Below are 23,775 nucleotides of genomic sequence, written 5' to 3'. Positions count from 1 at the left end.
AGGAACTGAAATGTCACAACCATATGCACTGGAGACTCAATTGAAGAGATGGGAATTTTATAAAGACATGGACAATAACACACTCTCCTGTTTCCTGGGTGTTTCTCATGAGCTAGATGGTTGCTCCTCTCACATCTCAGAGAGAAGAATTATCGTTCTCATCAATCCCATTTTGGAAATAAAGAAACTGGAGCTTGGAGAAATTAAATTACCTGCCCAAGATTATGCAGCACACATGGCTAGCCCATGGCAGAGCTGGGATTCAAACCCAGGTCTGTCCCATGGCTGAAAATCCCACGGTATGGCACCCTGAACAGACACATTTTTATGAGAAAGCATGCCCTGTGGGTACACGGAGAAGAGACAGAGGAGGGGAAAAGAAAAACTGTCATGTTTATTGGGTGCTCACGTGCCAAACTTGTTTTACGGACGTGAGATATATTAATTCACTTAATCCTCTCAACAACCCTACGAGAGGAGCACTGCAGATATTAACGTTCCTATTTTACCGAAGTGGAAACCAAGGCTCAGAGAGGCGGGGTCACTAGGAAGCTGCAAGGGCTGGGCCATGTACGCAGGCAGGTGACCTCCAGCGTACACGCTTGTAGCCACTGGGTCACCCCCCAGGGCCCTTGAGAATGGAGCTAGTGTGCAACAGGAAAAGACCCTACGTTTCCTTACAGAGGGCTATTAGGACAAATAAAATAAAAAAGAAAAGAAAAGAAAAAGAAAGACCCTGTGGAGCTGCTGACCCTAAGGAACACGAACCCTACAAGAAAGACATCTGGAGAGGACACCCCATGAAGACGGAAGAGCAGCAGGACAAAAATCTCCCTGGAAAAGGGTGCTATGGGAATGGAGACCTCTTAGAAAAACAGACGGGTCTGCCTTAGAACTGGGGTCCTCCGGAGGAAGATGCCATGGAGATGGGAACCTCGTGAAAAAGGAACTGTTGCAAGGAGAGGGACCCCAGGGAGAAGGGATCCTACACCCAAGGACCTTTTAGCGGGGAAAAGGACAAAGACGGACCCTGCGGATGAGGGAGGCTGTGGGAGACCCCAGGAGAAAGCACCCTGTTGATCAGAATTGCTACTGAGTCAATCCTGCAACTCAAGAACTCCGCAGAGATGAGGCCTGAGCAGGTGGAGAGCGGGAAAGTCCAGCAAGGGACAGATTCCGGCCTCCCCGGCCCGAGCGGAACTAAAGAGCTCCGGGAACGTGAGCCCGGGCTTTCCTTCCAGCAGCGCGCAGCCGGCACGACTACAACTCCCAGGAGGCCCCGCGGCGCCAGGCCGGCTTCCTTCCCATGGGCGCCCGCGCAGTGCCTGCCGGAATACGTAGTCCCCGCCGCGGTAACAGTCTCGCTCTCCCCCCCCCCACCGGAAGTCTGCTCCGCCCCCGCCGCCAACCCTACCTCCTTCCATGTCCTCCGTCCAGTTGCGGCTGCTACTCGTGGGCGAGCTGGGCGAGGTGTAGTAATCGCCGCCGGGGCTCGTGTCCACATCTTCCTCCATCGAGCCCGATTTGTGCCGCTTGCTCCTAAGGGGCGAGGGGAGAGGCTGGTTACCAGGGAGACGAGGGGCTGGCGGGGGAGGGGCATGGCGGCGGGGCGCTTTCCTAACTTCCGGTCCTTAGGGGGCGGGGCGAGGGGGGCGCTATCGCGAGACCTCACGGGAGCCGCAGAGGTTCAGCCTGTTCTCGGTTCACACCTGTTCCAACCTGCCCCTGGTTTGGATGGGACACCCGGGGCCAGGTTCGGGGAGGGGCTCAGCGGAGGTCATACGCCAAGCTAGCAGGGTGGAGACCAAAACCCAGGCAGCCTGGCTAACCACTTGGCCCACTGTAATCCTCACGACAATCTAGTGGGATTATGACCCCATTTTATGGATGGGAAAACTGAGGCACAATGTGACCAGCTCACTGTCACCGCGTATCTCTCGGCGAGGACCTGTGTCTGCATGCTCAGAGGGTCCCAAGGTGGAATGTCAGGGCTTTTGGGGGCAGAGTTTTGAAGGATGAGTAGGAGTTCCCCAGGCCAGGTGACACATGTAAACAGGTATCCCAGGGAAAGGCATGAGCCAGCTGCGGCCAGAGACGGGTGGGTTGGTGGGTGGGGTTGTGACATGCCCAGAGATTGGGACCCGAGCACATACCCGCTGGAGGAGGTGCTGGGTAGTGTTCTTCTCATGCCGGTGCTGGCTGGATTCAGGTCATATGCCAAGTGTCCCTGCAGCTCCCCCAGGGAGAAGTTGGGTCCTGTTCCGGTCACCACAGGTGCTGCAGAGGGCAAGAAAGGAGAATGAGGAAGGGAGCAGGGCCCAGGGCTGCGGTGTCCTAGCAGGGTGAGGAGAGCCATCGTGGCAGTCCAGAGAGGGCCTTCTTCCCAAACGAGTTCCTAATTTGGCTGAAACCGGCCTTATTCTAGGAATCAGAAGACTAAGGCCATGGAGAGAGGCCAAGTTCGCACTGTGAGGCACAGGCGTAGCCAGAGCTGGAGGCCAGATCTGGACAGGGAGGGTGCCCGTCAGGGTTAAGGCAGGACAGTGCCCAGAACTCCCTGGGGTGGGACCCGAATGGGCTTGCCTGGGGAAGTGTGTTGGGACCCCAGCAAGTCCCCAGGGAAGGCAGGGAGACAGGAGGGGTGGGACCCTCTGGGGGCCTCTGGGACGGGATGGCGGAGGCCCCAGGAAGGAGGGATGCTGGGGTGTAAGGTTCTTTAGTGGCCTCCACCCAACATCTGGATCCTGTTTCCTGGGGAGGTGGCATGTCACCCTGACCTTAGGCTCTGCGAAGGGCCTGGCCACCTCCCTTCTCAGGAACCCTGGCTTGGTGACAGGGGGTGTCTGGTGAGGACAAGGGGGCGTAGGGTGAGGGTGGTGGGCTCGTTCTTCCTCTCTGAGGCCCCTCCCTTCCCTGGGTCCCAGCTCAGGGATAATGGGGACACTCACTCCGGGACACTTGGATGAGCTCAGTGACACTGAACACGCCGGAGGTGACAAAGCTCTCCTGGAACTCAGTCGTGTCTGCAACAGGGAGAGACCCAGGTCAACGGGCGATGGGCCGAGCCGGTCCTGTTTCCCTTCTCTGCACCCCAGGGCTGCCCCTGCAGCCCTGCAGCGGGGGAAAGGCCAGCCACGCCCTCCGCCTTCTCCAGGGAGGCCCCATGGCAGGCCCGTGTCCAGCCTGGGCCTTCACACAGCCACCTGGCCTTCCTCCAGGGGCCCCGCTCCGGGGCAGGCTATACTCCAGAGTGGAGGCCAGACCCAGGTTCAAATCGTGGCTCTGTCATCCCTTCGGTGTGTGATCTTGGGCAAGTCACTTCTCCTCCCTGAGCTTCTGTATTCCCTGATCTCAAAAACAGACCACAAACCCCGTCTGGGTGGTTGTGAGATCTGAATCCAGCTCCCTAGGAGCGGGCTGGCTTTCCATCACCGCCACCCTTGGCGACAGTCCGCTTTCTTGTCCTTCTCTCCCTCCAGACTGGAAGCTCCGTGTGGGCAGGGATGTCTGTCTGCCCGGACCCTGCAGTGTCCCCGGTGCACAGATCAGAGCTTGGCACCCAGCAGTGGCTCAGAACCAGGGGTTGAATGGGGCGGTCCACAGGCAGCAGTTAAAATCCCCCAGTGACCCCAGAACCTCTCCTGCCTAACATCAAAGGAAGGGGACCCCTCCTCTCTGAACTAGAGTGGTTTGGACCCAATTCATGGATTTGAAAACTGAAATTGGTCCAGAGACCAATTGGGCGACCCCAGCCAGCTTGGAACAGGCCTGTCCCACCCCCAGAGGCCCTTGCAAGAGGGATCCATTTACACAGTGGGCAGTTACTGAGACCTACAGTGTCCGATTCCGAGCTGGGCACCCGCACGGCGGGGAATGAGCCAGACGGAAGTGGCTGCTCTCATGGGACTTACAGTCCAGTGTGGGCGACAGACACCACACGAGATTAGCAAGTCAAAAAAAACTTGTCCCTGGGTATTTGTAGCAGCAATAGCCCCAACTGGGAAACAACCCAAGTGCCCATCAACAGATGAGTGGACACACACAACGTGGTCCGTCCACACGTGGAACATCACTCAGCCAGGAAAAGGGACGAGGCTCTGACACAGGCCACAGCGTGGATGGACCTTGAGGACATCGTGCTCAGTGAGAGATGCCAGACACAGAAGGACACACAGTGTGAGACTCCATTTATATGAAATGTCCAGAACGGGCAGATCCACAGAGACGGGACGTGGATTCGTGGACACCAGGGGCTGGGGACGGGATGAGGGTGACTGCTGATGGGGACGGGGCTTCTCTCTGGAGTGATGAGAATGTTCTGGAATTGGAGGTGATGGTTGCACAGCTCTGTGAATATACTTAATGCCATTGACTTGTACACTCAAAAATGGTTAAAATGATATATTTTACATTGTGCATATTTTACCACCAATTTTTAAAAAATAAAAACTAAGGCAAGGCGAGGCATGGTGGCTCACACCTGTAATCCCAGCACTCTGGGAGGCTGAGGTGGGAGGATCTCTTGAACCTAGGAATCTGAGACCAGCCTGGGCAACATAGGAAGACTCTGTCTCTACTGAAAATAGAAAAATTAGCTGGGTGTGGTGGTGCCTGTAGTCCCAGCTACTTGGAAGGCTGAGGCAGGAGGATCGCTTGAGTCCAGGAGTTTGAGGCTGCAGTGAGCTATGGTGACACCACTGCACTCCTGCCTGGGCAACAAGCGAGACTCCTTCTCAAAAAAAAATAAATAAATAAAAACGAAGTCCGACGTGAGGTGTGTCAGACAGTGGGAAGGCAGCAGGGGGTGTGGAGCCAGCCGGGGGTGCGGGGAGCTATTTTACTTAAAGACCTCAAGGTGGGCGGGCAGATCAGAGAAATAAACTTGTTAAAATTTGCAGAGCGCCAAGAGGAGGGCCTTGGCAACAGCCCTGTGAATGCGGACCAGTGCTCCCTGCAGTGGGAACGGCCTGTGCAAAGGCCCTGGGGCTGAGACCCACTTGGCACATTGCAGGAGCCGGGAGCGTGGTCAGAGCGGAGGTGGGACGGGCAGGCGGTGCTCGGCTCTGGGCTGGCAGGGGAGCAGTTCCTCTCTTGGCCCCCAGGAGGCAGCACGGGCCGCAGGGAGCTCCTGGCTATGTCTGGGTCCCCAGACCCGAGCCCTGGTCAGTCCCAGGACCCCCGGGCTCCCCAGCTGCAATCCCTGTGCCATTTACTGAGCGATGACCGTGTGTCCGGCCCTGTGCTGGGAGGCCCAGGGCCACCACAGCCCGGGGTGAGGGACAGGGCAGTGGTCCCCGAGTGTCCAGGGGAAGTGGCCATAGCCGTTTCCTGCTGATCCAGCCGGCCAGCTGGTGTCAGCGCGGCCCCTCCGCCTCCCCCACCGGGGTTTCCTGTTTGTGCAGTGCCCGCCCTGCTCCATCTCCGGGGGACTCCCTGGCGAACTGGAGGACGTGATTTCCTCCGCCAGACACCCAAGCGCCCCGCCCCCGCCTCCCTCAACATCTGGCTCCAAGGGAAGCACCCGGGAATCATGCGAGGCCGGGGGATGGCTGCGGTCACAGACGCCAGGACGGACGCGTCACCGGGGGCCAGTGAGGCGCGGCCTGGGGCCTGTGAACCTCCTGGAACCACCCGGCATCCCCATGCGCGGCCGTTCTGGTCCTGCCAATGGCGGGGGCGGGGGTCACCCATTTTCTTTTCCTTCCCTCCCTCCTCCTCCTCTCCCGGGCGCATTGTCTCTCTCCCTCCGTCTCTCCTCTCTTTCTTTCTACAAAGATGCATTGAGCACCTGCTGGGTACCAGGCCCTATTCTAGGTGCTAGGGGCACGACCGTGATGGACACAGACCAAACCTCTGCCCTCCCAGAGGTGCCCTTCCCCTGGGGCAGATAAGCAAACACGGCGCAATCACTAACTTCCTCTGGGGGAAATGAAACAGAGGGCTGGGATCGACTGAGAGCGGCCAGAGGCTGCAGGAGGGGAAGGGGTTTGGGGAAGACCTGAGAAGGCGACAGTTGAGCTGAGGTCTGGGGAGATCTGGGGAGGGAGGGAGAGAGAGAGAGCAGTTAGCTGTCAGGCACAGGAACAGCCCGTGCAAAGGTCCTGGGGCAGGATGTGCCTGGCGTGTTGGAGGCACAGCGAGGAGGCCCGTGTGGCTGGAGCAGAGTGAGGAGGGGGAGAGAGGGAGGAGGGAAGGGAGAAGTGGGGACGGGGCAGGTTGTGCAGGGCCTGGTGGGCCTCAGGGAGGCTTTGACCCTGAGGGAGGTGGGAGCCATGGAGGGCTGTGGGCAGGGGAGGGATGGGCCCTGACTCAGGTGCTCACAGGCGCCCTCTGGCTGCTGCAGGGAGGACAGATGGGGGAGGGCAAAGGTGGGAGCCAGAGAGCAGGGTGGAAGGATCATCCCCGGTCCAGGTGGGCGATGATGGCGCCTCTACAGCTGCTGAATCCTTCCTACTCCCCAGGGCTCTGCCTCAGGTAACTTCTCCACTTCCCACCCCGCAACACAGAAGGAACTCGTGTGGCCTCCCAGGTACTGCAGAGCCCTCAGGGTCTCCCAGGGGGTGAGCGCCTCAGAGCCCACTCACAGGTCCCAGCCCCAGCTCCCCAGCTGCCTAAGCCTCAGTCCACTCATCCGCAAAATGGAACAAGAGCAGCATCCTCGAGGGGCTCACAGAGGGCCCCTCGGAGCACGCAGGCAGCACCCAGCAGAGCAGCCCTAAATAAAAGATGGAGACAGGGCTGCACTGACCCCAGACTCACCCAGCGTGATGGGCTTGCTGTCCTCCTGGTCCGAGCCCATCCCCGCCCGGGGACTGCCGCTCTGCTCTGCGTCTGGAAAGAGAGGGAGAAGCGTTGATGACATTGCAGGGACCCCAGCCCCAGGAGGAGACGTGTCCACGCCGCTGCCCCTAGGCGACTGGCCAAGCACCCTGCAGACACCAGCTCAGGCCCCTATGGCGCCAGTGTCCCCACGTGCTGCAGTGTGGCTTCCCCCATCAGCATGGGCTGGCTCAGTTGCACCTAGGAGCCAGGACACGTGGAGTCTCTTAACAGACCTGGGTTCAAATCCTGACACGGCCACTTTCTTGCTGTGTGGCTCTGGGCAAGTCACTTGCCCTCTCTGAGCTTCATCTGTAAAATCCTATTAACACCTGGACTCCTGCCTTAGCCCTGTGAGTTGGGATCTATCATTACACTCATTTTACAGACAGGGAAACTGAGGCCAGACAGGTGAGTCCTGGGGCTTTCTAGTGCTCTGGTCTCAGCCTCTGCCCTGCAGTCCTGTGCGCCCGGCCCTTGGTCTTCGGTTGCCATTTGGGGCCCCCAGAGTGGGGGCTGAGGGGTGGCCCTTTCTGACTGCCATACCACACCCCGCCTCCCGCCTTGGCTGGGGGCTCCCTCCGCCCCAGCGCCCGCCCCTCCATCTTATCTAAAAATAATCGGGCTCCTTGGCAGACGGAGACGCAGACAGACGCTGAGCTCAGCGTTATCGGTCGCTGCAGCCTGGCTGGGGGACCAGGCAGGCCACCCCCGCCGCAGCCCTGACCCTGCAGCAGGGACTGGAGTTGGGGGCAGGGGCGGGGGGGATACATGGCCAAACTCAGCCAGGCAGCCCCTCCCAGCCCTCTCACCTGTCCCCTAGGTCAACGATGAAGGTGGTGACAGACACCATCAAAGGCCGAAGGAAGAGAACCAGGCCCCTCCCACTGGCCAGACCCCAAAGCCGCCATGCAATTGCTGTGTGAGCCCAGGCAGGTTGCACGGCTATTCTGGGCCTCTGGTTCTCCTCTTCCAAGTGCGCATGAGCATTGCCCAGGCCTCGTGGGATTGTCAAGGGGTAGCAAGGAGGCCGGGCGCAGTGGCTCACGCTTGAGGTCAGGAGTTCGAGACCAGCCTGAGCAAGAGCAAGACCCCGTTTCTACTAAAAATAGAAAAATTAGCCATGCGTGGTGGCGCCTGTCGTCCCAGCTACTTGGGAGGCTGAGGCAGGAGAATCACTTGAGCCCAGGAGTTGGAGGCTGCAGTGAGCTGTGATGATGCCACTGCACTCCAGCCTGGGTGACGGAGTAAGATTCTGTCTCAAAAAACAAAACAAAACAAAACAAGAAAACACAAAAAGATACTTTTGAAGCACTTGGGGCATATTGATACATAGCAGCGTCTGTCATATTGTTATTAGGACTGTTCATAACCACACATGTGACATTGTTTTCATTCCCATTTGATAAGTTCCCTTAAGTCCTTAAGACAACCGCAAACCTGGCATCGTTATCACACCCATTTTATAGACAAGGAAAACTGAGTGTCAGAATGATGAAAAACATCCTCTCCCCATGCCACTCCACGTGCTTTGTCACCAGGGCTATTGTGTCCTTGTGTCTGTCCTGCGCTCAGATGTCCAGCCCCCAGCCTGAGTTCAGGTCCTGGCTCTGAGAGCCTCCTCCAGGGCTGTGCGGTCCCAGGCAGGTCACTTTTCCTCTGAAGGCCTCAGTTTCCTCATCGGTAAGATGGGATGATGGCGGAAGCCACCCTCGAGGTTGTCGTGGAATAATAAAAATAATGTCACTTCCTAAGCCAGGGAGCAGTTGCTTGTCACCGTGCTAGGGCTTTGAACACAACCCACCAGCTGCCAAGACCAAAGATGCCGTAAACAGCATAGACACAGGGCTCGGTGCCTCAGTTTCCCAATCAGGAAACGCAGGAGCCAATGAGGGAAGTCCCTCCTCTCACAGGGCCACCCTGGGTGGCCGACTGGGCTGGGCGCACGGGACAGTGGCCAAGAGGAGTGTGCCCTGCTCGGCCTCCAGCCTTGCATTCGCTCCCAAGCCACCCAGCCAGTGGCCCCTCGCAGCCGGCCAGTCCTGCTTGGACCGCCCTGAGGCTGGGCACGGGTGCCCACTCCGTTGGGAAGAGCCCAGCCCGGGCAGCCAGCCGGGCACCCTCGTACGGGACCAGCTCCCACGCGGACTCAGCAGGCAGCAGTGCCTGGCTGGCATCAGGCTGCTTCCCGCGAAGGGGGGACATTTCTTGAACACCTAGTGCCATGCGCCAGTGGCTCCCAGCAGGCACTTTTGAATCAGGCAGACGGGGCATGGGACCTCGGACACGTCACCTCCCCTCCCTCCAAGCCTCACTCTTCCCACCTGTGAAATGGACACAACTACAGCACCTCCCTCGGAGGCCGTTCATGAGGGACGGGGGGAAAATGGGTGGAAGAAAGTGCCCAGACGGTGGCTGGCACGTAGGAAGCCCTTCCCCGAGTGGAGGGCGACTTTCTTTGTTAATTGTTCATTGACGACAATCACTGTTGTCACTGTCTTCCTTGCTGTTACTTTGTATCGGTTAAGATCAATGACCCTGGGCTCTGCCAGTCATGCCAGCCTCCGTTTTCTCATCTGTAAAATGGGCAGATGATAAAACCCACCTCCCAGGGTTTTTGGAGGGGGTCACCAAGTCAGCCAATAATAAGTGTAAAGCAGTTGTCAACAAATGGACTTTCACTACACGGTAGGTTTCGAAAGGGATTGTAAATGACAGGTTCTAATTTCGGGTTCTAACTGTTCACTGCTAGCAATGAGAAGTGGGTTTGATTTTTGTGCATTGATTTTTTTTTTGTTTTGGTAGATTCCTTGGGATTTTCAGAATGGCCATGATGTCCTTTGCAAATAGGGACAGTTTCATTTGTTCCTTTCCCATCCGTAGGCCTTTGATTTCTTTTCTTGCCTTATAGCGCTGCCTAGAACTTCCAGAACAACGTTGGGTAGAGGTGGTGAGAGCTGCATCCTCGTCTGGCTGCGGACCTTAGGAGGAGCTGTCGCCACTAGTGTGATGTGAGCCGTGGGGTTTTGCAGATCCCCTTGCTGGGCTGAAGTTTTCTTCTTTTTCTATAGCCCTGGGAGTTGTGTTTTTTTTTTTCAAGTAAGTATAGTTTTAAAATAATATGATGCTTTAACTATATGTCATCTCATTTTAATTTTTAATTTAGTTTTTATTGTGGTTAAATATATATAACATAAAATTTACCATTTTTACCATGTTTAAGCGCACAGCTCGGTGGCATTGAGCACATTCACGTGGTTCTGCCGCCGTCACCACCCTCCGTCTCCAGAACTTTCTCATCCTCCCAAACTGACACTCTGTCCCCACGAAACACTCACTCCCTGCCCCCTCCCCAGCCCCTGGCACCCACCGTCCCACTTCCTGTCTCTGGGGACCTGATGACTCCAGGGACCTCCTGCGAGTGGAACCACACGGGATTGTCCTTCTGTGTCTGGCTTATGTCACGGAGCACGATGTCCTCACGGTTCATCCGTGCTGTGGCCTGTCCTTCCTTTTTACACTGCCTCTCGTTTTTTAAAAAAAAATTTGCACCTACTAACCGTTCCCCGCTTTATCCCCCCTGCCCGCTCCCCTCCCCAGCCTCTGGCTCCCACCTCATTTTTTTTTTGCTTTTTTTTTTTTGAGACAGAGTCTCACTCTGTTGCCCAGGCTAGAGTGAGTGCCGTGGCGTCAGCCTAGCTCACAGCAACCTCAAACTCCTGGGCTTAAGCGATCCTACCGCCTCAGCCTCCCGGGTAGCTGGGACTACAGGCATGCGCCACCATGCCTGGCTAATTTTTTCTATATATATTTTTAGTTGGCCAGATAATTTCTTTCTATTTTTAGTAGAGACGGGGTCTCGCTCTTGCTCAGGCTGCCTCGAACTCCTGACCTCCAGCGATCCACCCGCCTCGGCCTCCCAGAGTGCTGGGATTACAGGCCTGAGCCACCGCGCCCGGCCCCCACCTCATTTTTAATCATCTCTAAAACCTGGGAATCTTGCTCATGCACCTGTTGACAAGTCATCGACCACTCAGCTCCTGAAAAGTCCCCATGGTCTAGAGCTGTCCAGTACAGGAGTCACAGCCATGCGTGACCATTTCAATTTGCTAAATGGAAATAAAATGAACATTTCAGTCTCCTCCGTTGCACGAGCCACATTTCAAGAGCTCAGGAGCCACATGTGGCCAGTGGCGACGAACTGGGCAGGGCAGAATGTTGCCACCATCAGAGAGAGTTCGATTGCACTGTACTGTTCTGGCTGTTTCCGTGAAAAATCAGAGGAAAAAAAAAGGCACAAATAATTCCTCCTCCTCCTCCCACCTACGTAGACATCCAGCCCTAAAATGGACCTTCCGTCGGTCTGAACAGATGCACTCAGAGTGGATAATGTCTCAAGGCTGGCCAACAGCCAACGCCCCAAGATTCCCCAGACCCCAAGCGGGCAGCTTCCATTTGCCGAGTTTTTACTGTGCTACATTAGTGCTTCACGGCACCGTCTGGTTAAATCTGCTCAATTTGTGAGGTTGGTAAACCAAGGCCCCAGGCAGACAGTCTAGCTCCCAAACCCGGCGTCAAATTCAAAGCAAAGTTGTCTACCTAGCTCAGGAAGTTCTTAACAGGGGACAAAATTAGCTGGCCAACTAAAAATAGAAACAAAAAAATTAGCTGGACGTCGTGGCACACGCCTATAGCCCCAGCACTGTGGGAGGCCAAGGCAGGAGGATCACTTGAGGCCAGGAGTTCAAGACCAGCCTGGACAACATAGCAAGACCCCATCTCTACAAAAAAATTTTAAAATTAAAATTAGCCTGGCATAGTGGTACGCACCTGTAGTCCCACCTACTCAGGAGGCTAAGGCGGGAGGATCACTTGAGCCTGGCAGTTGGAGGCTGCAGTGAGCTATGATTGCACCACTGCACTCCAGCCTGGGCGACAGAACAAGACTCTGTCTCAAAAACAAAACAAAACAATAACACTAGCAACGGCAGGTACAGATGGCTTCCCGAGCCCCAGATGCCAGGCTATGCCCTTAGTATCACTTCATCTAATGCCCTAGAACAAGCTTTGCCTGGGGCTGTCAACCCCCAGGCTGCCCAGAGAGGGTAAGTTGCCCAAAGTCACACAGTGAGGGATATGGGATGCACCAACCCAGTTTTGTGTGCATCTCTCTTTTTTTTTTTTTTTTTTGAAACAGAGTCTCACTTTGTTGCCCAGGCTAGCGTGAGTGCCGTGGCGTCAGCCTAGCTCACAGCAACCTCAGACTCCTCGGCTTAAGCGATCCTACTGCCTCAGCCTCCCGAGTAGCTGGGACTACAGGCATGCACCACCATGCCTGGCTAATTTTTCTATATATATTTTTAGTTGTCTATATAATTTCTTTCTATTTTTAGTAGAGACGGGGTCTCACTCTTGCTCACGCTGGTCTCAAACTCCTGACCTTGAGCGATCCACCGGCCTCGGCCTCCCAGAGTGCTAGGATTACAGGCGTGAGCCACTGCGCCCGGCCTGCATCTCTCTTAAAAACAGATAAATGAGGCTGGGTGCGGTGGCTCACGCCTGTAATCCTAGCACTCTTGGAGGCCGAGGCAGGCGGATGCTTTGAGCTGAGGAGTTCGAGACCAGCCTGAGCAAGAGCAAGACCCCCGTCTCTACTAAAAATAGAAAGAAATGATCTGGACAGCTAAAAATATATATAGAAAAAATTAGCCAGGCATGGTGGCACATGCCTGTAGTCCCAGCTACTCGGGAGGCTTAGGCAGAAAGATCGCTTGAGCCCAGGAGTTTGAGGTTGCTGTGAGCTAGGCTGACGCCACGGCACTCTAGCCTGGGCAACAGAGTGAGACTCTGTCTCAAAACAAACACACACACACACACACACACACACGCACAAACCAAACAGAAACAGATACACGAACCTCTTTTTGAATTTTATATAACATCCACCGCAGGCTTTAAAACACTGTTTGCTTCTTGGTGCATTTTCTGCTGACCTGGTGGACACCCCCTCAAACACGTTGCTTTCTGTAGCCGAGTTCCCGGCAGGCTTTCAACGTGGCACATGGTCCTGGTCAAAATATATTCTTGATTGCATAAGAAAACCCGAACACATCTTCCTGTGTGAGAACTAAAGCGGGACCAAGCTGCCGGTGAACCGAAGTTCACACTCTTAACAGCTGCGCTGGGGGCTTCCGGTGGCTGCGCTGCCAGGTGTTCACAGACTCTACCCACGTGTGGGGTGCCATGGTCAGAATGTTCGGGCATCGCTGAGGATTTCTCAAGACAATCGCAGGACTTTTCAGAGCCTTTAAAAGGCACTGGGGATTTCGAAGAAGAGGTAGCGGTGCCAGACTTGTCTGATTTTGGAGCATCTTATAGAAACGAGGACCATAGCCCGAAACCTGGGTTGGATGGAGTCCCGTTCCTGGCACGACCTGGCCGTATGGCTTGGACTAGTCACTTTCCCCTTGGAGCCTAGTTTTCTCCATCTATAAAGTGGGCATTTCCAATCGTTTCCTAGTGGGCCTGTTGGTTGCTCTGCTCAGAGAAGCTCAGGGAGGGGAAGGGCTTGCCATAGATTTGGGGTAAATACTGTTTTGATAATATAGCATTTTGCCAAACTTAGGAGTTAAATGAACATTGTCCCTCCTCTGTCCACAGCCCTTCATGGCTCCCACCTTCCTCTGGGTAAAAGCTCAAGTCCTCCCCACACCCACAGCCCCTGCAGGACCTGCCCCGTCCCCTCTCTGCCCTCCTCTCCTCCCTCTCCCCCCTCGTCACTCTGCTCCAGCCACACGGGCCACCTTGCTGTGCCTCCAACACGCCAGGCACGGTCCTGCCCCAGGGCCTTTGCACGGGCTGTGACCTCTGCTCTTCCCTCTGATACATACATGGCTCATTCTCTTCCCTCATTCAGGATGTTCCTCACCCATTTCCTTCTCAGAGGGAAACACAGGATCTTTGAGCACCGCGCATGTAGCATAGACAACCACACACATGCTAGTATAAGTGAGACCCTGGTCCTCAATAGCGGCTGTATTTGAAGGGACACCCCCATCTGGCCAGGTGCCAGTTCTCTTGACTCCCCAGCTCCATAGGACATTCATGTGCAGCCAGGAACGTCACTGCCCCCTGTAGCCTTTGCTCAAACACATCATCACCGGTGACAACAGCAGTGTAAACTGGATCCCATGACAGAGTGTACAGACAGAGTGTTCCTTCCTGTCCATGGCCACGAGCCCAAATCTGGTCTGTCCTAGTGCATGACAAAGGCACCGCTGTGGCCTCTGGCCCCACCCTTCCGCCGGGAGCACCCACCCCCTCTGCACAGGACAGCTCCCTCATCCCTGTGGCTAAAGCTTCTGCCGTTGGTAACTGGGAGGTCCACGCACCACCTGGCATTCACGGGACAGATGTTCACTGACAACCTGCTACTCGCCAGGCGCTGGGGAAATGGCAGAGCGCCAAGTGGGCAGAGACAGACAGGAAACAGAAGCCCTAGATAATTCCACACGGCGCTGAGTTCCACCGAGGTGACAAAACAGGGCGAAGGGACAGGGCATGGCTCTGGGGATGACTGGACAGAGGGGTCAGGCAGAACCTCTCTGCAGAGGCTTCGAGAACAAGGAGCCCAGCCACGGGGGAGAACTGGGTCGAGGCATTCTGGGCACAGGGTGCGACATGTGCAAAGGGCCTGGGGCAGGAATAAATGTGCAGGGAGAGACTATGTGGCTGGCGAGCAGGCCGGGAAGGAGGGACAGTGAGAGAAGCCGACCCCCTCGCGCCCTGTGCGCTGCAGCGAGAAGTGCGGGTTTCATCCTGCAGTGCGGTGAGGAGTGATGCCCCTCGATCTATTTCATATTTTTAAAAAGTCTCTGGCTGCCCAGAGGCGGAAGCCCCGCGCACGGCCGGTGGGTATGCCAGGCGGAAGACAGTCTGGCGCTTCCTCCAAAAGTCAAACAGAGTTTACCATAAAACCCAGCAATGCCACTCCTGCGTTTCACCCAGGGGACTTGAAAGCAACGACGCAAACGGATACTGGCACACACATGTTCACGGCAGCGTGACTTAAACGGCCGCACGGTGGAAGCAACTCAAGTGTCCATCGACAGATGTGAGGATAGACACACGCGGTCCGTCCACACGCGGAACATCACTCGGCCCTGAAAAGGGATGAGGCTCTGACACAGGCCACAGCCTGGAGGGACCTTGAGGACATCGTGCTCAGTGAGAGACGCCAGACACAGAAGGACACATAGTGTGAGACTCCATTTATACGAAATGTCCAGAACAGGCAGATCCACAGAGACAGGAAGTAGGACGGTGGGTGCCGGGGGCTGGGGAGGGGGTGAGGAGTGAGTGTTTCACGGAGACAGAGCTTCAGTCTGGGAAGATGAGAAAGTTCTGGAGACGGAGGGTGGTCACGGCTGCACAGCACTGTGCGTGTGCTTAATGCCCCTGAGCTGTGCACTTAGAAATGGCTAAGATGGTGAATTTTATATTATATGTGTCTTACTACAATTAACAAATCTTTTTAATTCTCTGGTTTCCAGGTGACTTCTGGACTCTCAGAGGTTGGCAGCCCTGTGAGGAGGTGGGGCCACCAGGCTGAGTACAACACCCCGGTCCAGGATGGTGGCCTGGAACAGGACACAGTGGTCCCGTTTAGTTTATCTCTAGGGCGTAGAAAGGTCAGGACCTGCGGAAGCTGTGATCACACTTCTGCAAACCTGGCGGGCGTCGGGGAGCCTGGAATTCCCACTCGGGCCCCAGCCGTGCCTGTGGGGACCTCTCGGGCCCTCGGCTTCCAGCGTCGGCTGCCACGGTGAACTCGCCCCATTGATTTTCCAACCTTTGCCGGCTTCCAAATGTAGCTGGCTCTGCCGCCTGCCACGTCCGCCTCCCAGCCCAGCCAGCAAGAGAGAACCAAAGCCAGGCCCTGGAATTCCCGGCTACTGGCTGTCGCCAGCCATTTTTAAACATCAGCCGGCTAAGGTTCAACTCCCTTGGTCCTGGAAGGCGATGCCGTGCACGTGACGCAGGCCACGGCCATCTTCCCTGCCCCATCCCTCTCGGGAAAACTCCAACCATCCTTGCCAGCCCGGCTCTGACATCTCTGCAACACCAGCCCTGGCCTTGTGTCCAAACCTGTGTCCCAATCCTCATCACCTTACACCAAATCTCGGTTTATAAATACATAAAAGTGCAAAGTCTTCCCCATGGCCCACCAGGCCGTGCACGACCTGCCCTGTCCCCTCCCGCCCTCCCCTCTTCCCTCTCTCCCCCTCCTCACTCTTCTCCAGCCACAGGGGCCTCCTCGCTGCTGCGCTGCCAACACCCCAGGTGCGTCCTGCCCCAGGGCCTTTGCACGTGCCGTTCCCTCTTCCTGGAACACCCTCCCCACACATGCCTGCCTGGCTCACTCCCTGGCTTTATTCAAGCCTCTGTTCAAATGGGTTTTATCTGCCCAGAGCCCCTGGCGCACAATCTGTGCCTAAAGTGTGGGAAGTTTGGGATTTCGCCTCCCCAAGTCCGTCCTAAGAAGCATGACCACAGAGTTCCTTGTACGTCCAGCTGTGTCACAACCTGCCGTGCCGTCCCCGAGCCCCTGTCCCCATCCCGTACTCGTGTCTGTGCGAACTGAAGCATAAGGATGAACCGTGACTCTTGCATTCGACACGGCTTGAGCACCTGCTGGGTCCCAGGCCCTATCCTAGGCACTGGGGACAGGGCAGTGAACAAAACAGATGCAAACCTCAGCTGCATGAAGTTCACATCACGGGTTCCCTCCGCGCCATCCTGAGGAGGACCAGCAGTCGGGGCACACCGTGAAGGCTGCAGGCTAGACTGAGGGTGCACTTCCCTGGTAGTGTGGCAGGAGGACTGGAAGCAAAATTACCCTGGGCTTCCAGGAATCGAGGCACACACCCCGGCCCTGTCTAGGGAACACCTCCTTCCTCCCTAGAGTCTTGTGTCCCCAAAGCCCCCAAAGGAGGGAACCAGCTATCAGCATCGTCAGTGCTGTGTGACCTCAGCAAAGGCGCTTTCCCTCTCTGAGCCTCCCTGTCCTAGTCGTGCGGAGGATCTAAAACCCCCGTCCAGCCCTTCTCCAGTGGGTATCTGGCCAAATCAAAGGAGAAAAACCAAGACCACAGATACATGTTCGTTGGGGGCACTCATCGAGGCCCTGGGGACAGAACCGGGAAGTCCGGCCCGGACGTGTGGGGCCCGGGAGGCGGTGCCGTGGACGGGGTGGCCTCCGGGCCGCCGGCCTCTGCCCCCGGCCTCCCGCCGTGTCCTTCCTGCGAGGCTGAGTCTGCACCAGAGTTTCCAGCTCCCTCTCCGCCGCCGCCGGCGCCTGGGCCGGAGCCAACCTGCTGGGGAATCACTTTCAAAGAAAAGTTTCTTTTTTCTTCCCACCCAGCCAGGCTCGCCCCCGCCTGCTCCGCGGCCTGGCTGCGGGCCCTGGCAGGCGCTCGTGGACACCTCGGGCCCGAGGGTCAGGCCAGTGGCCACCACTGTCCCCCTGGCCGTCCCCAGCGCCTCGCCGGGCCTGGGCTGCTGCGACGGAGGCCTCGGCCCGGGCTCGCCGCCCCCCTTGGCCGACGTCGGGGACCCGGGGACCCCAAGGGGAGCTTCGGGGTGACTAGTTCAGGGTGTCCGGCCGGGGACACGCCCCTGTAGGCCGCAGGGCCCACTTGGAGGCCTACAGACCTGGCCCGTCCCCACCCGGGGACGCCTTCGGAGGCCACGCCACCCCATGACATCATCGCTCCGGCGGCCATTTTCTCGCCTCTCTCGGCCGCTGTTCCAGATGCTTCTCTGGGCCTTGGCGGCCATTTTGTGCGTCCAAGAGGAGCGGCTGGGCTGGCAGCGGGGGCCGCAGGCGCCAGGTCCCCCGTCTGGGGCAGGGGTGGCTGGGGGCCACAGGCTGGCGGTGCCAGGCGACCCTCTGGGCAGGGGGGACCCCGCCTGGCCCCGTCCCGCCTGCCCCTGCTCGGGCCGCCCCACGGCCTCCAAGGGGTTAAACCCACATGTGCCAACAGGAGGGCGCGGCCAGCTCGGGGCACCCACTGTCACCGCCACTCGGCACCCACCGAGCCCAGGCGGCTCCAAGGATGTGAGGAACAAGGTTAAAAATACCCACACGCGCAAGCTGCCCCCCCCACGGGTCCCCTCCAATGTCAAATGTGTCAACGCCACCCGGGCTGGGGGGGCGGACTTAAAATAACTCGCTGTTTACATTGGGAGCAAATTCTTGGCTTCTCCGGCAGCCGAGCCAAGGCCTCCCCTCCGCCGCCTCCCGGGCGCTCCCAGGCTGCAGGGCGGCAGCCACATGTGCCCGTGGCCCCAGCGCACGCGCGTGCCCACATGCCGGGACGGGCGCGCCCGGAAGCCATTTGTGGCCACATGGTGGGCAGAGCCAGGCGGAAGCGCCCGAGGACACCCTCTGCCAGCGCTGGGCACGGGGTGGGGGTGGCCGGGCAAGGCGGGCCAGCCCCCGGCTTCCCTTTCCGTCCGATGTTTCTCGGGCCTTGTCACCACCTCGGCAGCCCCGGGGGAGCTGGGAGGACAGGACGCTGGCCTGGCGGCCCGGCCAGGGGAGGCAGGGGGAAGACGGGGGAGTCCAGGTGTGGGGGGGCGGAACTCATCGCCGTGCAGGGGGCTGCAGAGGCAGGACAGGGTCCTGCCCCTGTTGTGCTGTGTGGCTCCAGGCAAGCCCTGCCCCTCTCTGGGCCTGGGGGCGGGGCGGGAAAAGGCCCCATACTTTGGAGTGGGGTCTGGTCTCCATCCTGGTCTTGCCTGGGGAGGGGAGGAAAGGGGTACAGACACTTCTCAGCCCCTCTCTGTGCCTCAGTTTCCCCTGCTGCAGAAAGTAGATGCTGAGTTCTGAGTGTCGAGTGTTCCATTTTACAGAGGGGGAAACTGAGGTTCAGGGAGGGGAAGGGGCTCGCCCCAGGTCTCACAGTCAGTCAACGGACGAGGGGATGTGAGCCCAGCTCCGCAGAGGTTTAACCTGCTGCCTCGGACGTGGGGAGGGGTTGGAAGCCGGAGGGAGGGGTGAGGGGAAACTTGTCGCCTTCCCAGGCCTTCCCGTGGCGTCTCCCCCAGAGCCGTGCACACAGTCAGTGCTCAATAAATGCTTGTACACCGCTGGCACTTGATAGATGCTTGTAGACAAGTAAGTGTGTTTATTCCTGCAGAGGCTGACACACAGTAGGCACCCAATACATGCTTGTTGCATGAATAATCGGGGTTATCCCCCCCGATGGAGCCCAGCTTACAGCAAGTGCAAAATAAATGCTTGTCAGACAAAGGAATCTGAGGAATAGTTGGAAAATTACGGGGTATTCAGAGTGGAGTACCAGGACCAGAGACCCTGCACGACCTGCCCCATCCCCTCCCTGCCCTCCCCTCCTCACTCTCTCCCCTCCTCACTCTGCTCCAGCCACACGGTCTCCTCGGTCTCCTCGCTGTGCCTCCCACATGCCAGGCACGGTCCTGCCCCAGGGCCTTTGCACAAGCTGTGTCTCTAACTGGACAGCTAACTGCTCTCTCTCTCTCTCCCTCCCCGGATCTCCCCAGACCTCAGCTCAACTGTCGCCTTCTCAGGTCTTCCCCAAACCCCTTCCCCTCCAGCAGCCTCTGGCCGCTCTCAGTCGATCCCAGCCCTCTGTTTCATTTCCCCCAGAGGAAGTTAGTGATTGCGCCGTGTTTGCTTATCTGCCCCAGGGGAAGGGCACCTCTGGGAGGGCAGAGATTTGGTCTGTGTCCATCACGGTCGTGCCTCCAGCGTCTAGAATAGGGCCTGGTACCCAGCAGGTGCTCAATGCATCTTTGTAGAAAGAAAGAGATGAGAGAGGGAGGGAGAGAGACAATGCGCCGGAGAGGGGAGGAGGAGGGAAGGAGGGAAGAAGAAACGAAGGAGGGAAGGAAATAAATGCAATTGGGTGAGCGATCCCCATTGGAAGGGCCGGAACAGGTGAGCAGAGGGAGGCTGGATGGTTCTGGAAGGTTCACAAGGGTGATACAAGGGATCTCTGACATGTGCAGGGAATGGCGTGGGACACCACCCAAGAATCGCCCACCTGAGGCTACTTAGTCCTCTATGGATCAGTAAAAGCCCTGTGTCCTTTGCGAAGCTTCCCCAACTGTTCTTAGGTCCAAGGAGGAACCTATGGCAGGAGGAGCTCCAGGAGGTAACAGGAACCTGTGCTGGGGAGAGGGGCCCAGGAGGGCTTCTTGGAGGAGGAGATATTTAGAGCTGGGGCCTTGATGTATGAGTAGGAGTTCGCCAGGCACAGGAGGGCCTTGTGTGAAGTGAGCACAGCGTGTGAAAGCAACCGTCACCATCCCATCTTGCACTTACTGGATTTTTATTATGCACCGGGGGCTTATTCAATCCCAGGAGCTAAATACAGGTTTACAGAGGGCAGACGAGGCCCAGAGAGGTTAGGTAATTGGTCTGAGGGCACACAGCCAGGAGTTGGGTCCATGCAGAGGCTCGGCTACACGGCCCTGCTACCTCCATCAATGTGCCTGAGCCCAGGACCTCAACGTCGGGGGCAGCAAGGACTGAAGGTAGCACGACTTTCCACCCCAGCCCTGTCCCGTGGGAGTCACAGCCATGTGGGGTGACCACTCACAGCCTTCTTTGCCCCGGTTGGCTGCGTGACTCCAGGCCAGCTCCCTGGTTCTCCTCATGCCTCAGTTTCCCCAGCTGTCCGATGGGTCTGGGACACCCGTCCATGCTGGAATTTGCATCTGCGATCTCCACTTTGCAGAAATAAAACTGAGGCTCAGCTCAGAGGGGGGTCAGTGGCCCGTGGCCTCTCTCAGCAAGTGCCCTGGGTTTACACCTCTCACGCCGGGCGCCCCCCTTCCAGCGCCTCCTGCCTCATTGGTGTTCATCACTGAATTAGCACCTACTGTGTGCTGGGTGCTCACCAGACCCGCTAAACGGTTGCAGATTATCACCCCCATTTGACAGAGGAGGAAACTGAGGCAGAGGGTGGGGCAGGTGCTGGCCGAAACTGAAACAGCAAGTCGGCTTAGACGCGGAAAGGAAGCCCGTGTGTAGGCGGTGGCCCCAGGTGCGGCCGGGTACCTCCTGGCAGGAGTCCGGCGCCCTGTGGCCTTCCCAGGCAGCGAGGCCCAGATCCCAGCTCGCCCACTAACAGCGTTCTCATCCCAGGGGTGTTCCCGGGTGTGGCCGGGGCAGCCTGCCCTCCTCTCACTGCTCCTCCCCTGCATGTGCCCAGGCAAGTGCCGCGGGCCGGCGGGAGGCATGGGGCAGGGAGGCAGGTGCCAGCCTCAGACAGGGCGCCTACAACCCAGGTGACCAGACACTGAATTCTCACACCGCTGGAACCAACCTGGTATTGTCCCTCCTCTGCCTCTGCCCGGCTGGCCCCAGTATTGCTGGCACCGGCTCCCACCCTGGCCCCCAACAGTCTGCCCTCCCCGCAGCAGCCAGAGGGCGCCTGTGAGCAGGGCTTGTCCCTCCTCTGCCCACAGTGCTCCATGGCTCCCACCTTCCTCAGGGTCAAAGCCCAAGTCCTCCCTGCAGCCCACCAGGCCCTGCACGACCTGCCCTGTTCCCTCCCTGCCCTCCCCTCCTCCCTCTCTTCCCCTCCTCACTCTGCTGCAGCTACACAGGCCTCCTCGCTGCGCCTCTTACACGCCAGGCACAGTCCTGCCCCAGGGCCTTTGCACGGGCTGTGCCTCTGCCTGGACCGTCTTCCCCCAGTTCTTCACATAACTGGCTCCTCTTCACCCCACCCCACTGGACCAGGAGCTCCATGAGGGCCGAGTTTTTGTCTGTCTTGTTCACTGCGATGTCCCCAGAGCCTGGCACACAGTAGGTGCTTACTAGCTACCAGGCAATTCTACTGGCCGAGTGCCGACGTTGCACGTGCTCAGTGCTGCCCTAACTCTCTATGCGTCTCCACTGGATTCTCCCTCGGCAATCCCCCAAGGCCGGCACTATTTTACAGATGGGGAAACTGAGGCCCAGAGCAGGGCCGCCACTTGCCTGAGGTCACACAGTGACCAGGCAGTTGGGGGCGAGACCCCACGATCCCTCACCGCTCTCCCTCCCGGACATCCCCCATTGCCCAGATGGGGAAACTGAGGCTCAGAGAGAGAAGGGACCCACCAAGTGTGACAGGCAGGGCCGGTGGCGTCACAGCCCAGACCTCTGGCTGTGCCCTGCTGGGCAGAGCCCCTGAGGCTGGGAAAGAACACAGTGCAACAAACAACATCAACAACAGTAATCATAGTGACCGCAGCAACAGCATGGATGGGCGTCAAGTCACCAGGGTTTATGAGGCTCGCCTATGAGTTCGCGCCGGGACCTGCGAGGGGGAGCCGAGGGGGACACCGGCCCCTTTAAGAGCCTCCCCCTCCCCAGCTGGGCGCTGGCCCGGCCTCCCTTATGTAAGCGGTGCAGCCCTTGCGTAAACTGGTTACATAAGGAAGCGAGGAACAGGCTTGTCCGTCCGGCAGCAACCTGTCCCGGGCTGTCCGCAGGGCCGGCCTGGGGCGTGGGAGCGTCAAGACCTCAGAGCGGCCACCAGGCACAGCCGGGGTTCGGGTTCGAGGCCCTCCGGATCAATGCCTGCCTGGGGGACACCCCAAATTCCCAGAGACAGTGCCCCCTTCCCCACCAGGCAGGAGAAGGTGAAAGGTTTCTAGCCTGAATGGACAGGGCTGTTCCCATTGCTCGGAAGGTGAAACCAAGGCCCAGAGAGGGCAAGTGAGCGGCCTGAAGCTGCACAGCCCTGAGCAGAAGGAGGAAGGGATGACACCGGGGCGACATCTGGGCGGTGGGGCATCAGCCTGCGCCTTAATCTCCCAGCTCCCCCATCTGTTAAACGGGGCTTTCTCAGCAGGGCTTGGTATGCAGCTGGTGCTCAATAAATGCAACAGCAGAGGCAGCATAGATAGTGTTTAAGGCCCTGCTCTGCCCCCGGCCCTGCCCTAATACCCTCTGAATTCTATAAACGAACTCAGTTTTCACAGAGCTCTCTGTAACGCAGGGAGAGCCATTCCTCATTCTGCATGCAAAGAAACTGAGGCAAAGATAATTTCTAGTCCATGCAGTGGGTGATGGCCACAGGGAAACAGCAGGTGCTCTATCATTGCACAGTGGGTACAACGAGAGCACGGACTGTGTACCAAATCCTGGCCCAGGGAAGGGTAATAGTCTGTCTGCCCAGGGGGGGCGGCGGGGTGGGCACAGCTTCCCCTAATCTAGACGGGAAACTGAGGCAGAGGGAGAAGAAGGGATTTATCCAAGGTCGAACGCAAGCGCTATCATGGCTCCTTCTCCTGGCAGCCTCCCCCTGGTGTGGGGTCCAGCCCTCTGACCACGTGGGGTTGGGGTATCTGAGTATAAGGTTGCCCTCTGCCCCCTCAAGGTACATCTTTGGGATGGGGTGGGGTTTGGGGGTGGAGGCAGCCCCCTGTCCTCCCCTTCTCTCTGGGTGCTGGCTCTTTAAGGCAGCACTGCTGCCTGGGCATGTCCCAGGGTGACCCCAAAGGGCGGGTGTGGCCGGGAACAAGAGGCCCATTCAGCTGCCTGCTGCCACCTCCGGGCAGCCCACGGGGTGGGCTGGGGGGCAGGGAGGAGACTGGCAAGGCTGGGAAAGCCTGGGAGTGTGGTGGGAGGGGAGACAGAGAGCCCCAGAGACAGAGACAGACAGAGAGACACCTGGCCTGGGCTGCATCTCTCACCTGCCTGGCTGCCCGGGTGAAGGCTGGAGGCCTGCCCACCCCCCAGCCAGCGTGAAGCCCCAAAGATGCTCCTTGATCCAGCTGAACCTGCTGCCCACTCGCCAGCACTAAAGCCCTGTAGCCCCAAAGGCAGGATCCTGGGACATTCTGGAGAGGTCCCTGACATACCCCAAATAGCCCCTTCCCCAGGGGGGGCTGGCCCTGGGGTCTCCCACACCC

The 23,775-nt window shown here is 58.0% G+C and overlaps 1 protein-coding gene across 5 annotated transcripts in view; it reads right to left on the bottom strand.

Annotated features, from left to right (window-relative positions):
- NFIC (nuclear factor I C) overlaps positions 1 to 23,775 on the bottom strand; it is a 64,215-nt gene that overhangs the window by 16,268 nt on the left and 24,172 nt on the right. For 4 of the 5 annotated variants that reach the window (XM_069480678.1, XM_069480668.1, XM_069480688.1 and 1 more), the window contains exons 3-6: positions 6,760 to 6,831; positions 2,949 to 3,023; positions 2,154 to 2,277; positions 1,415 to 1,539 (exon numbers count right to left, since the gene is read on the bottom strand). In XM_069480678.1, coding sequence (XP_069336779.1) covers positions 1,415 to 1,539; positions 2,154 to 2,277; positions 2,949 to 3,023; positions 6,760 to 6,831 — 396 coding nt within the window. The remainder of the gene's footprint in view (positions 1 to 1,414; positions 1,540 to 2,153; positions 2,278 to 2,948; positions 3,024 to 6,759; positions 6,832 to 23,775) is intronic. The other variant, XM_069480707.1, reaches the window with a different exon arrangement.

Source organism: Eulemur rufifrons, chromosome 2, assembly GCF_041146395.1.
Source record: "Eulemur rufifrons isolate Redbay chromosome 2, OSU_ERuf_1, whole genome shotgun sequence".
Classification (NCBI taxonomy): Eukaryota; Metazoa; Chordata; class Mammalia; order Primates; family Lemuridae; genus Eulemur; species Eulemur rufifrons.
Note: the sequence above shows the minus strand (reverse complement) of the source record. Positions and strands in the feature narration are given on the sequence as shown.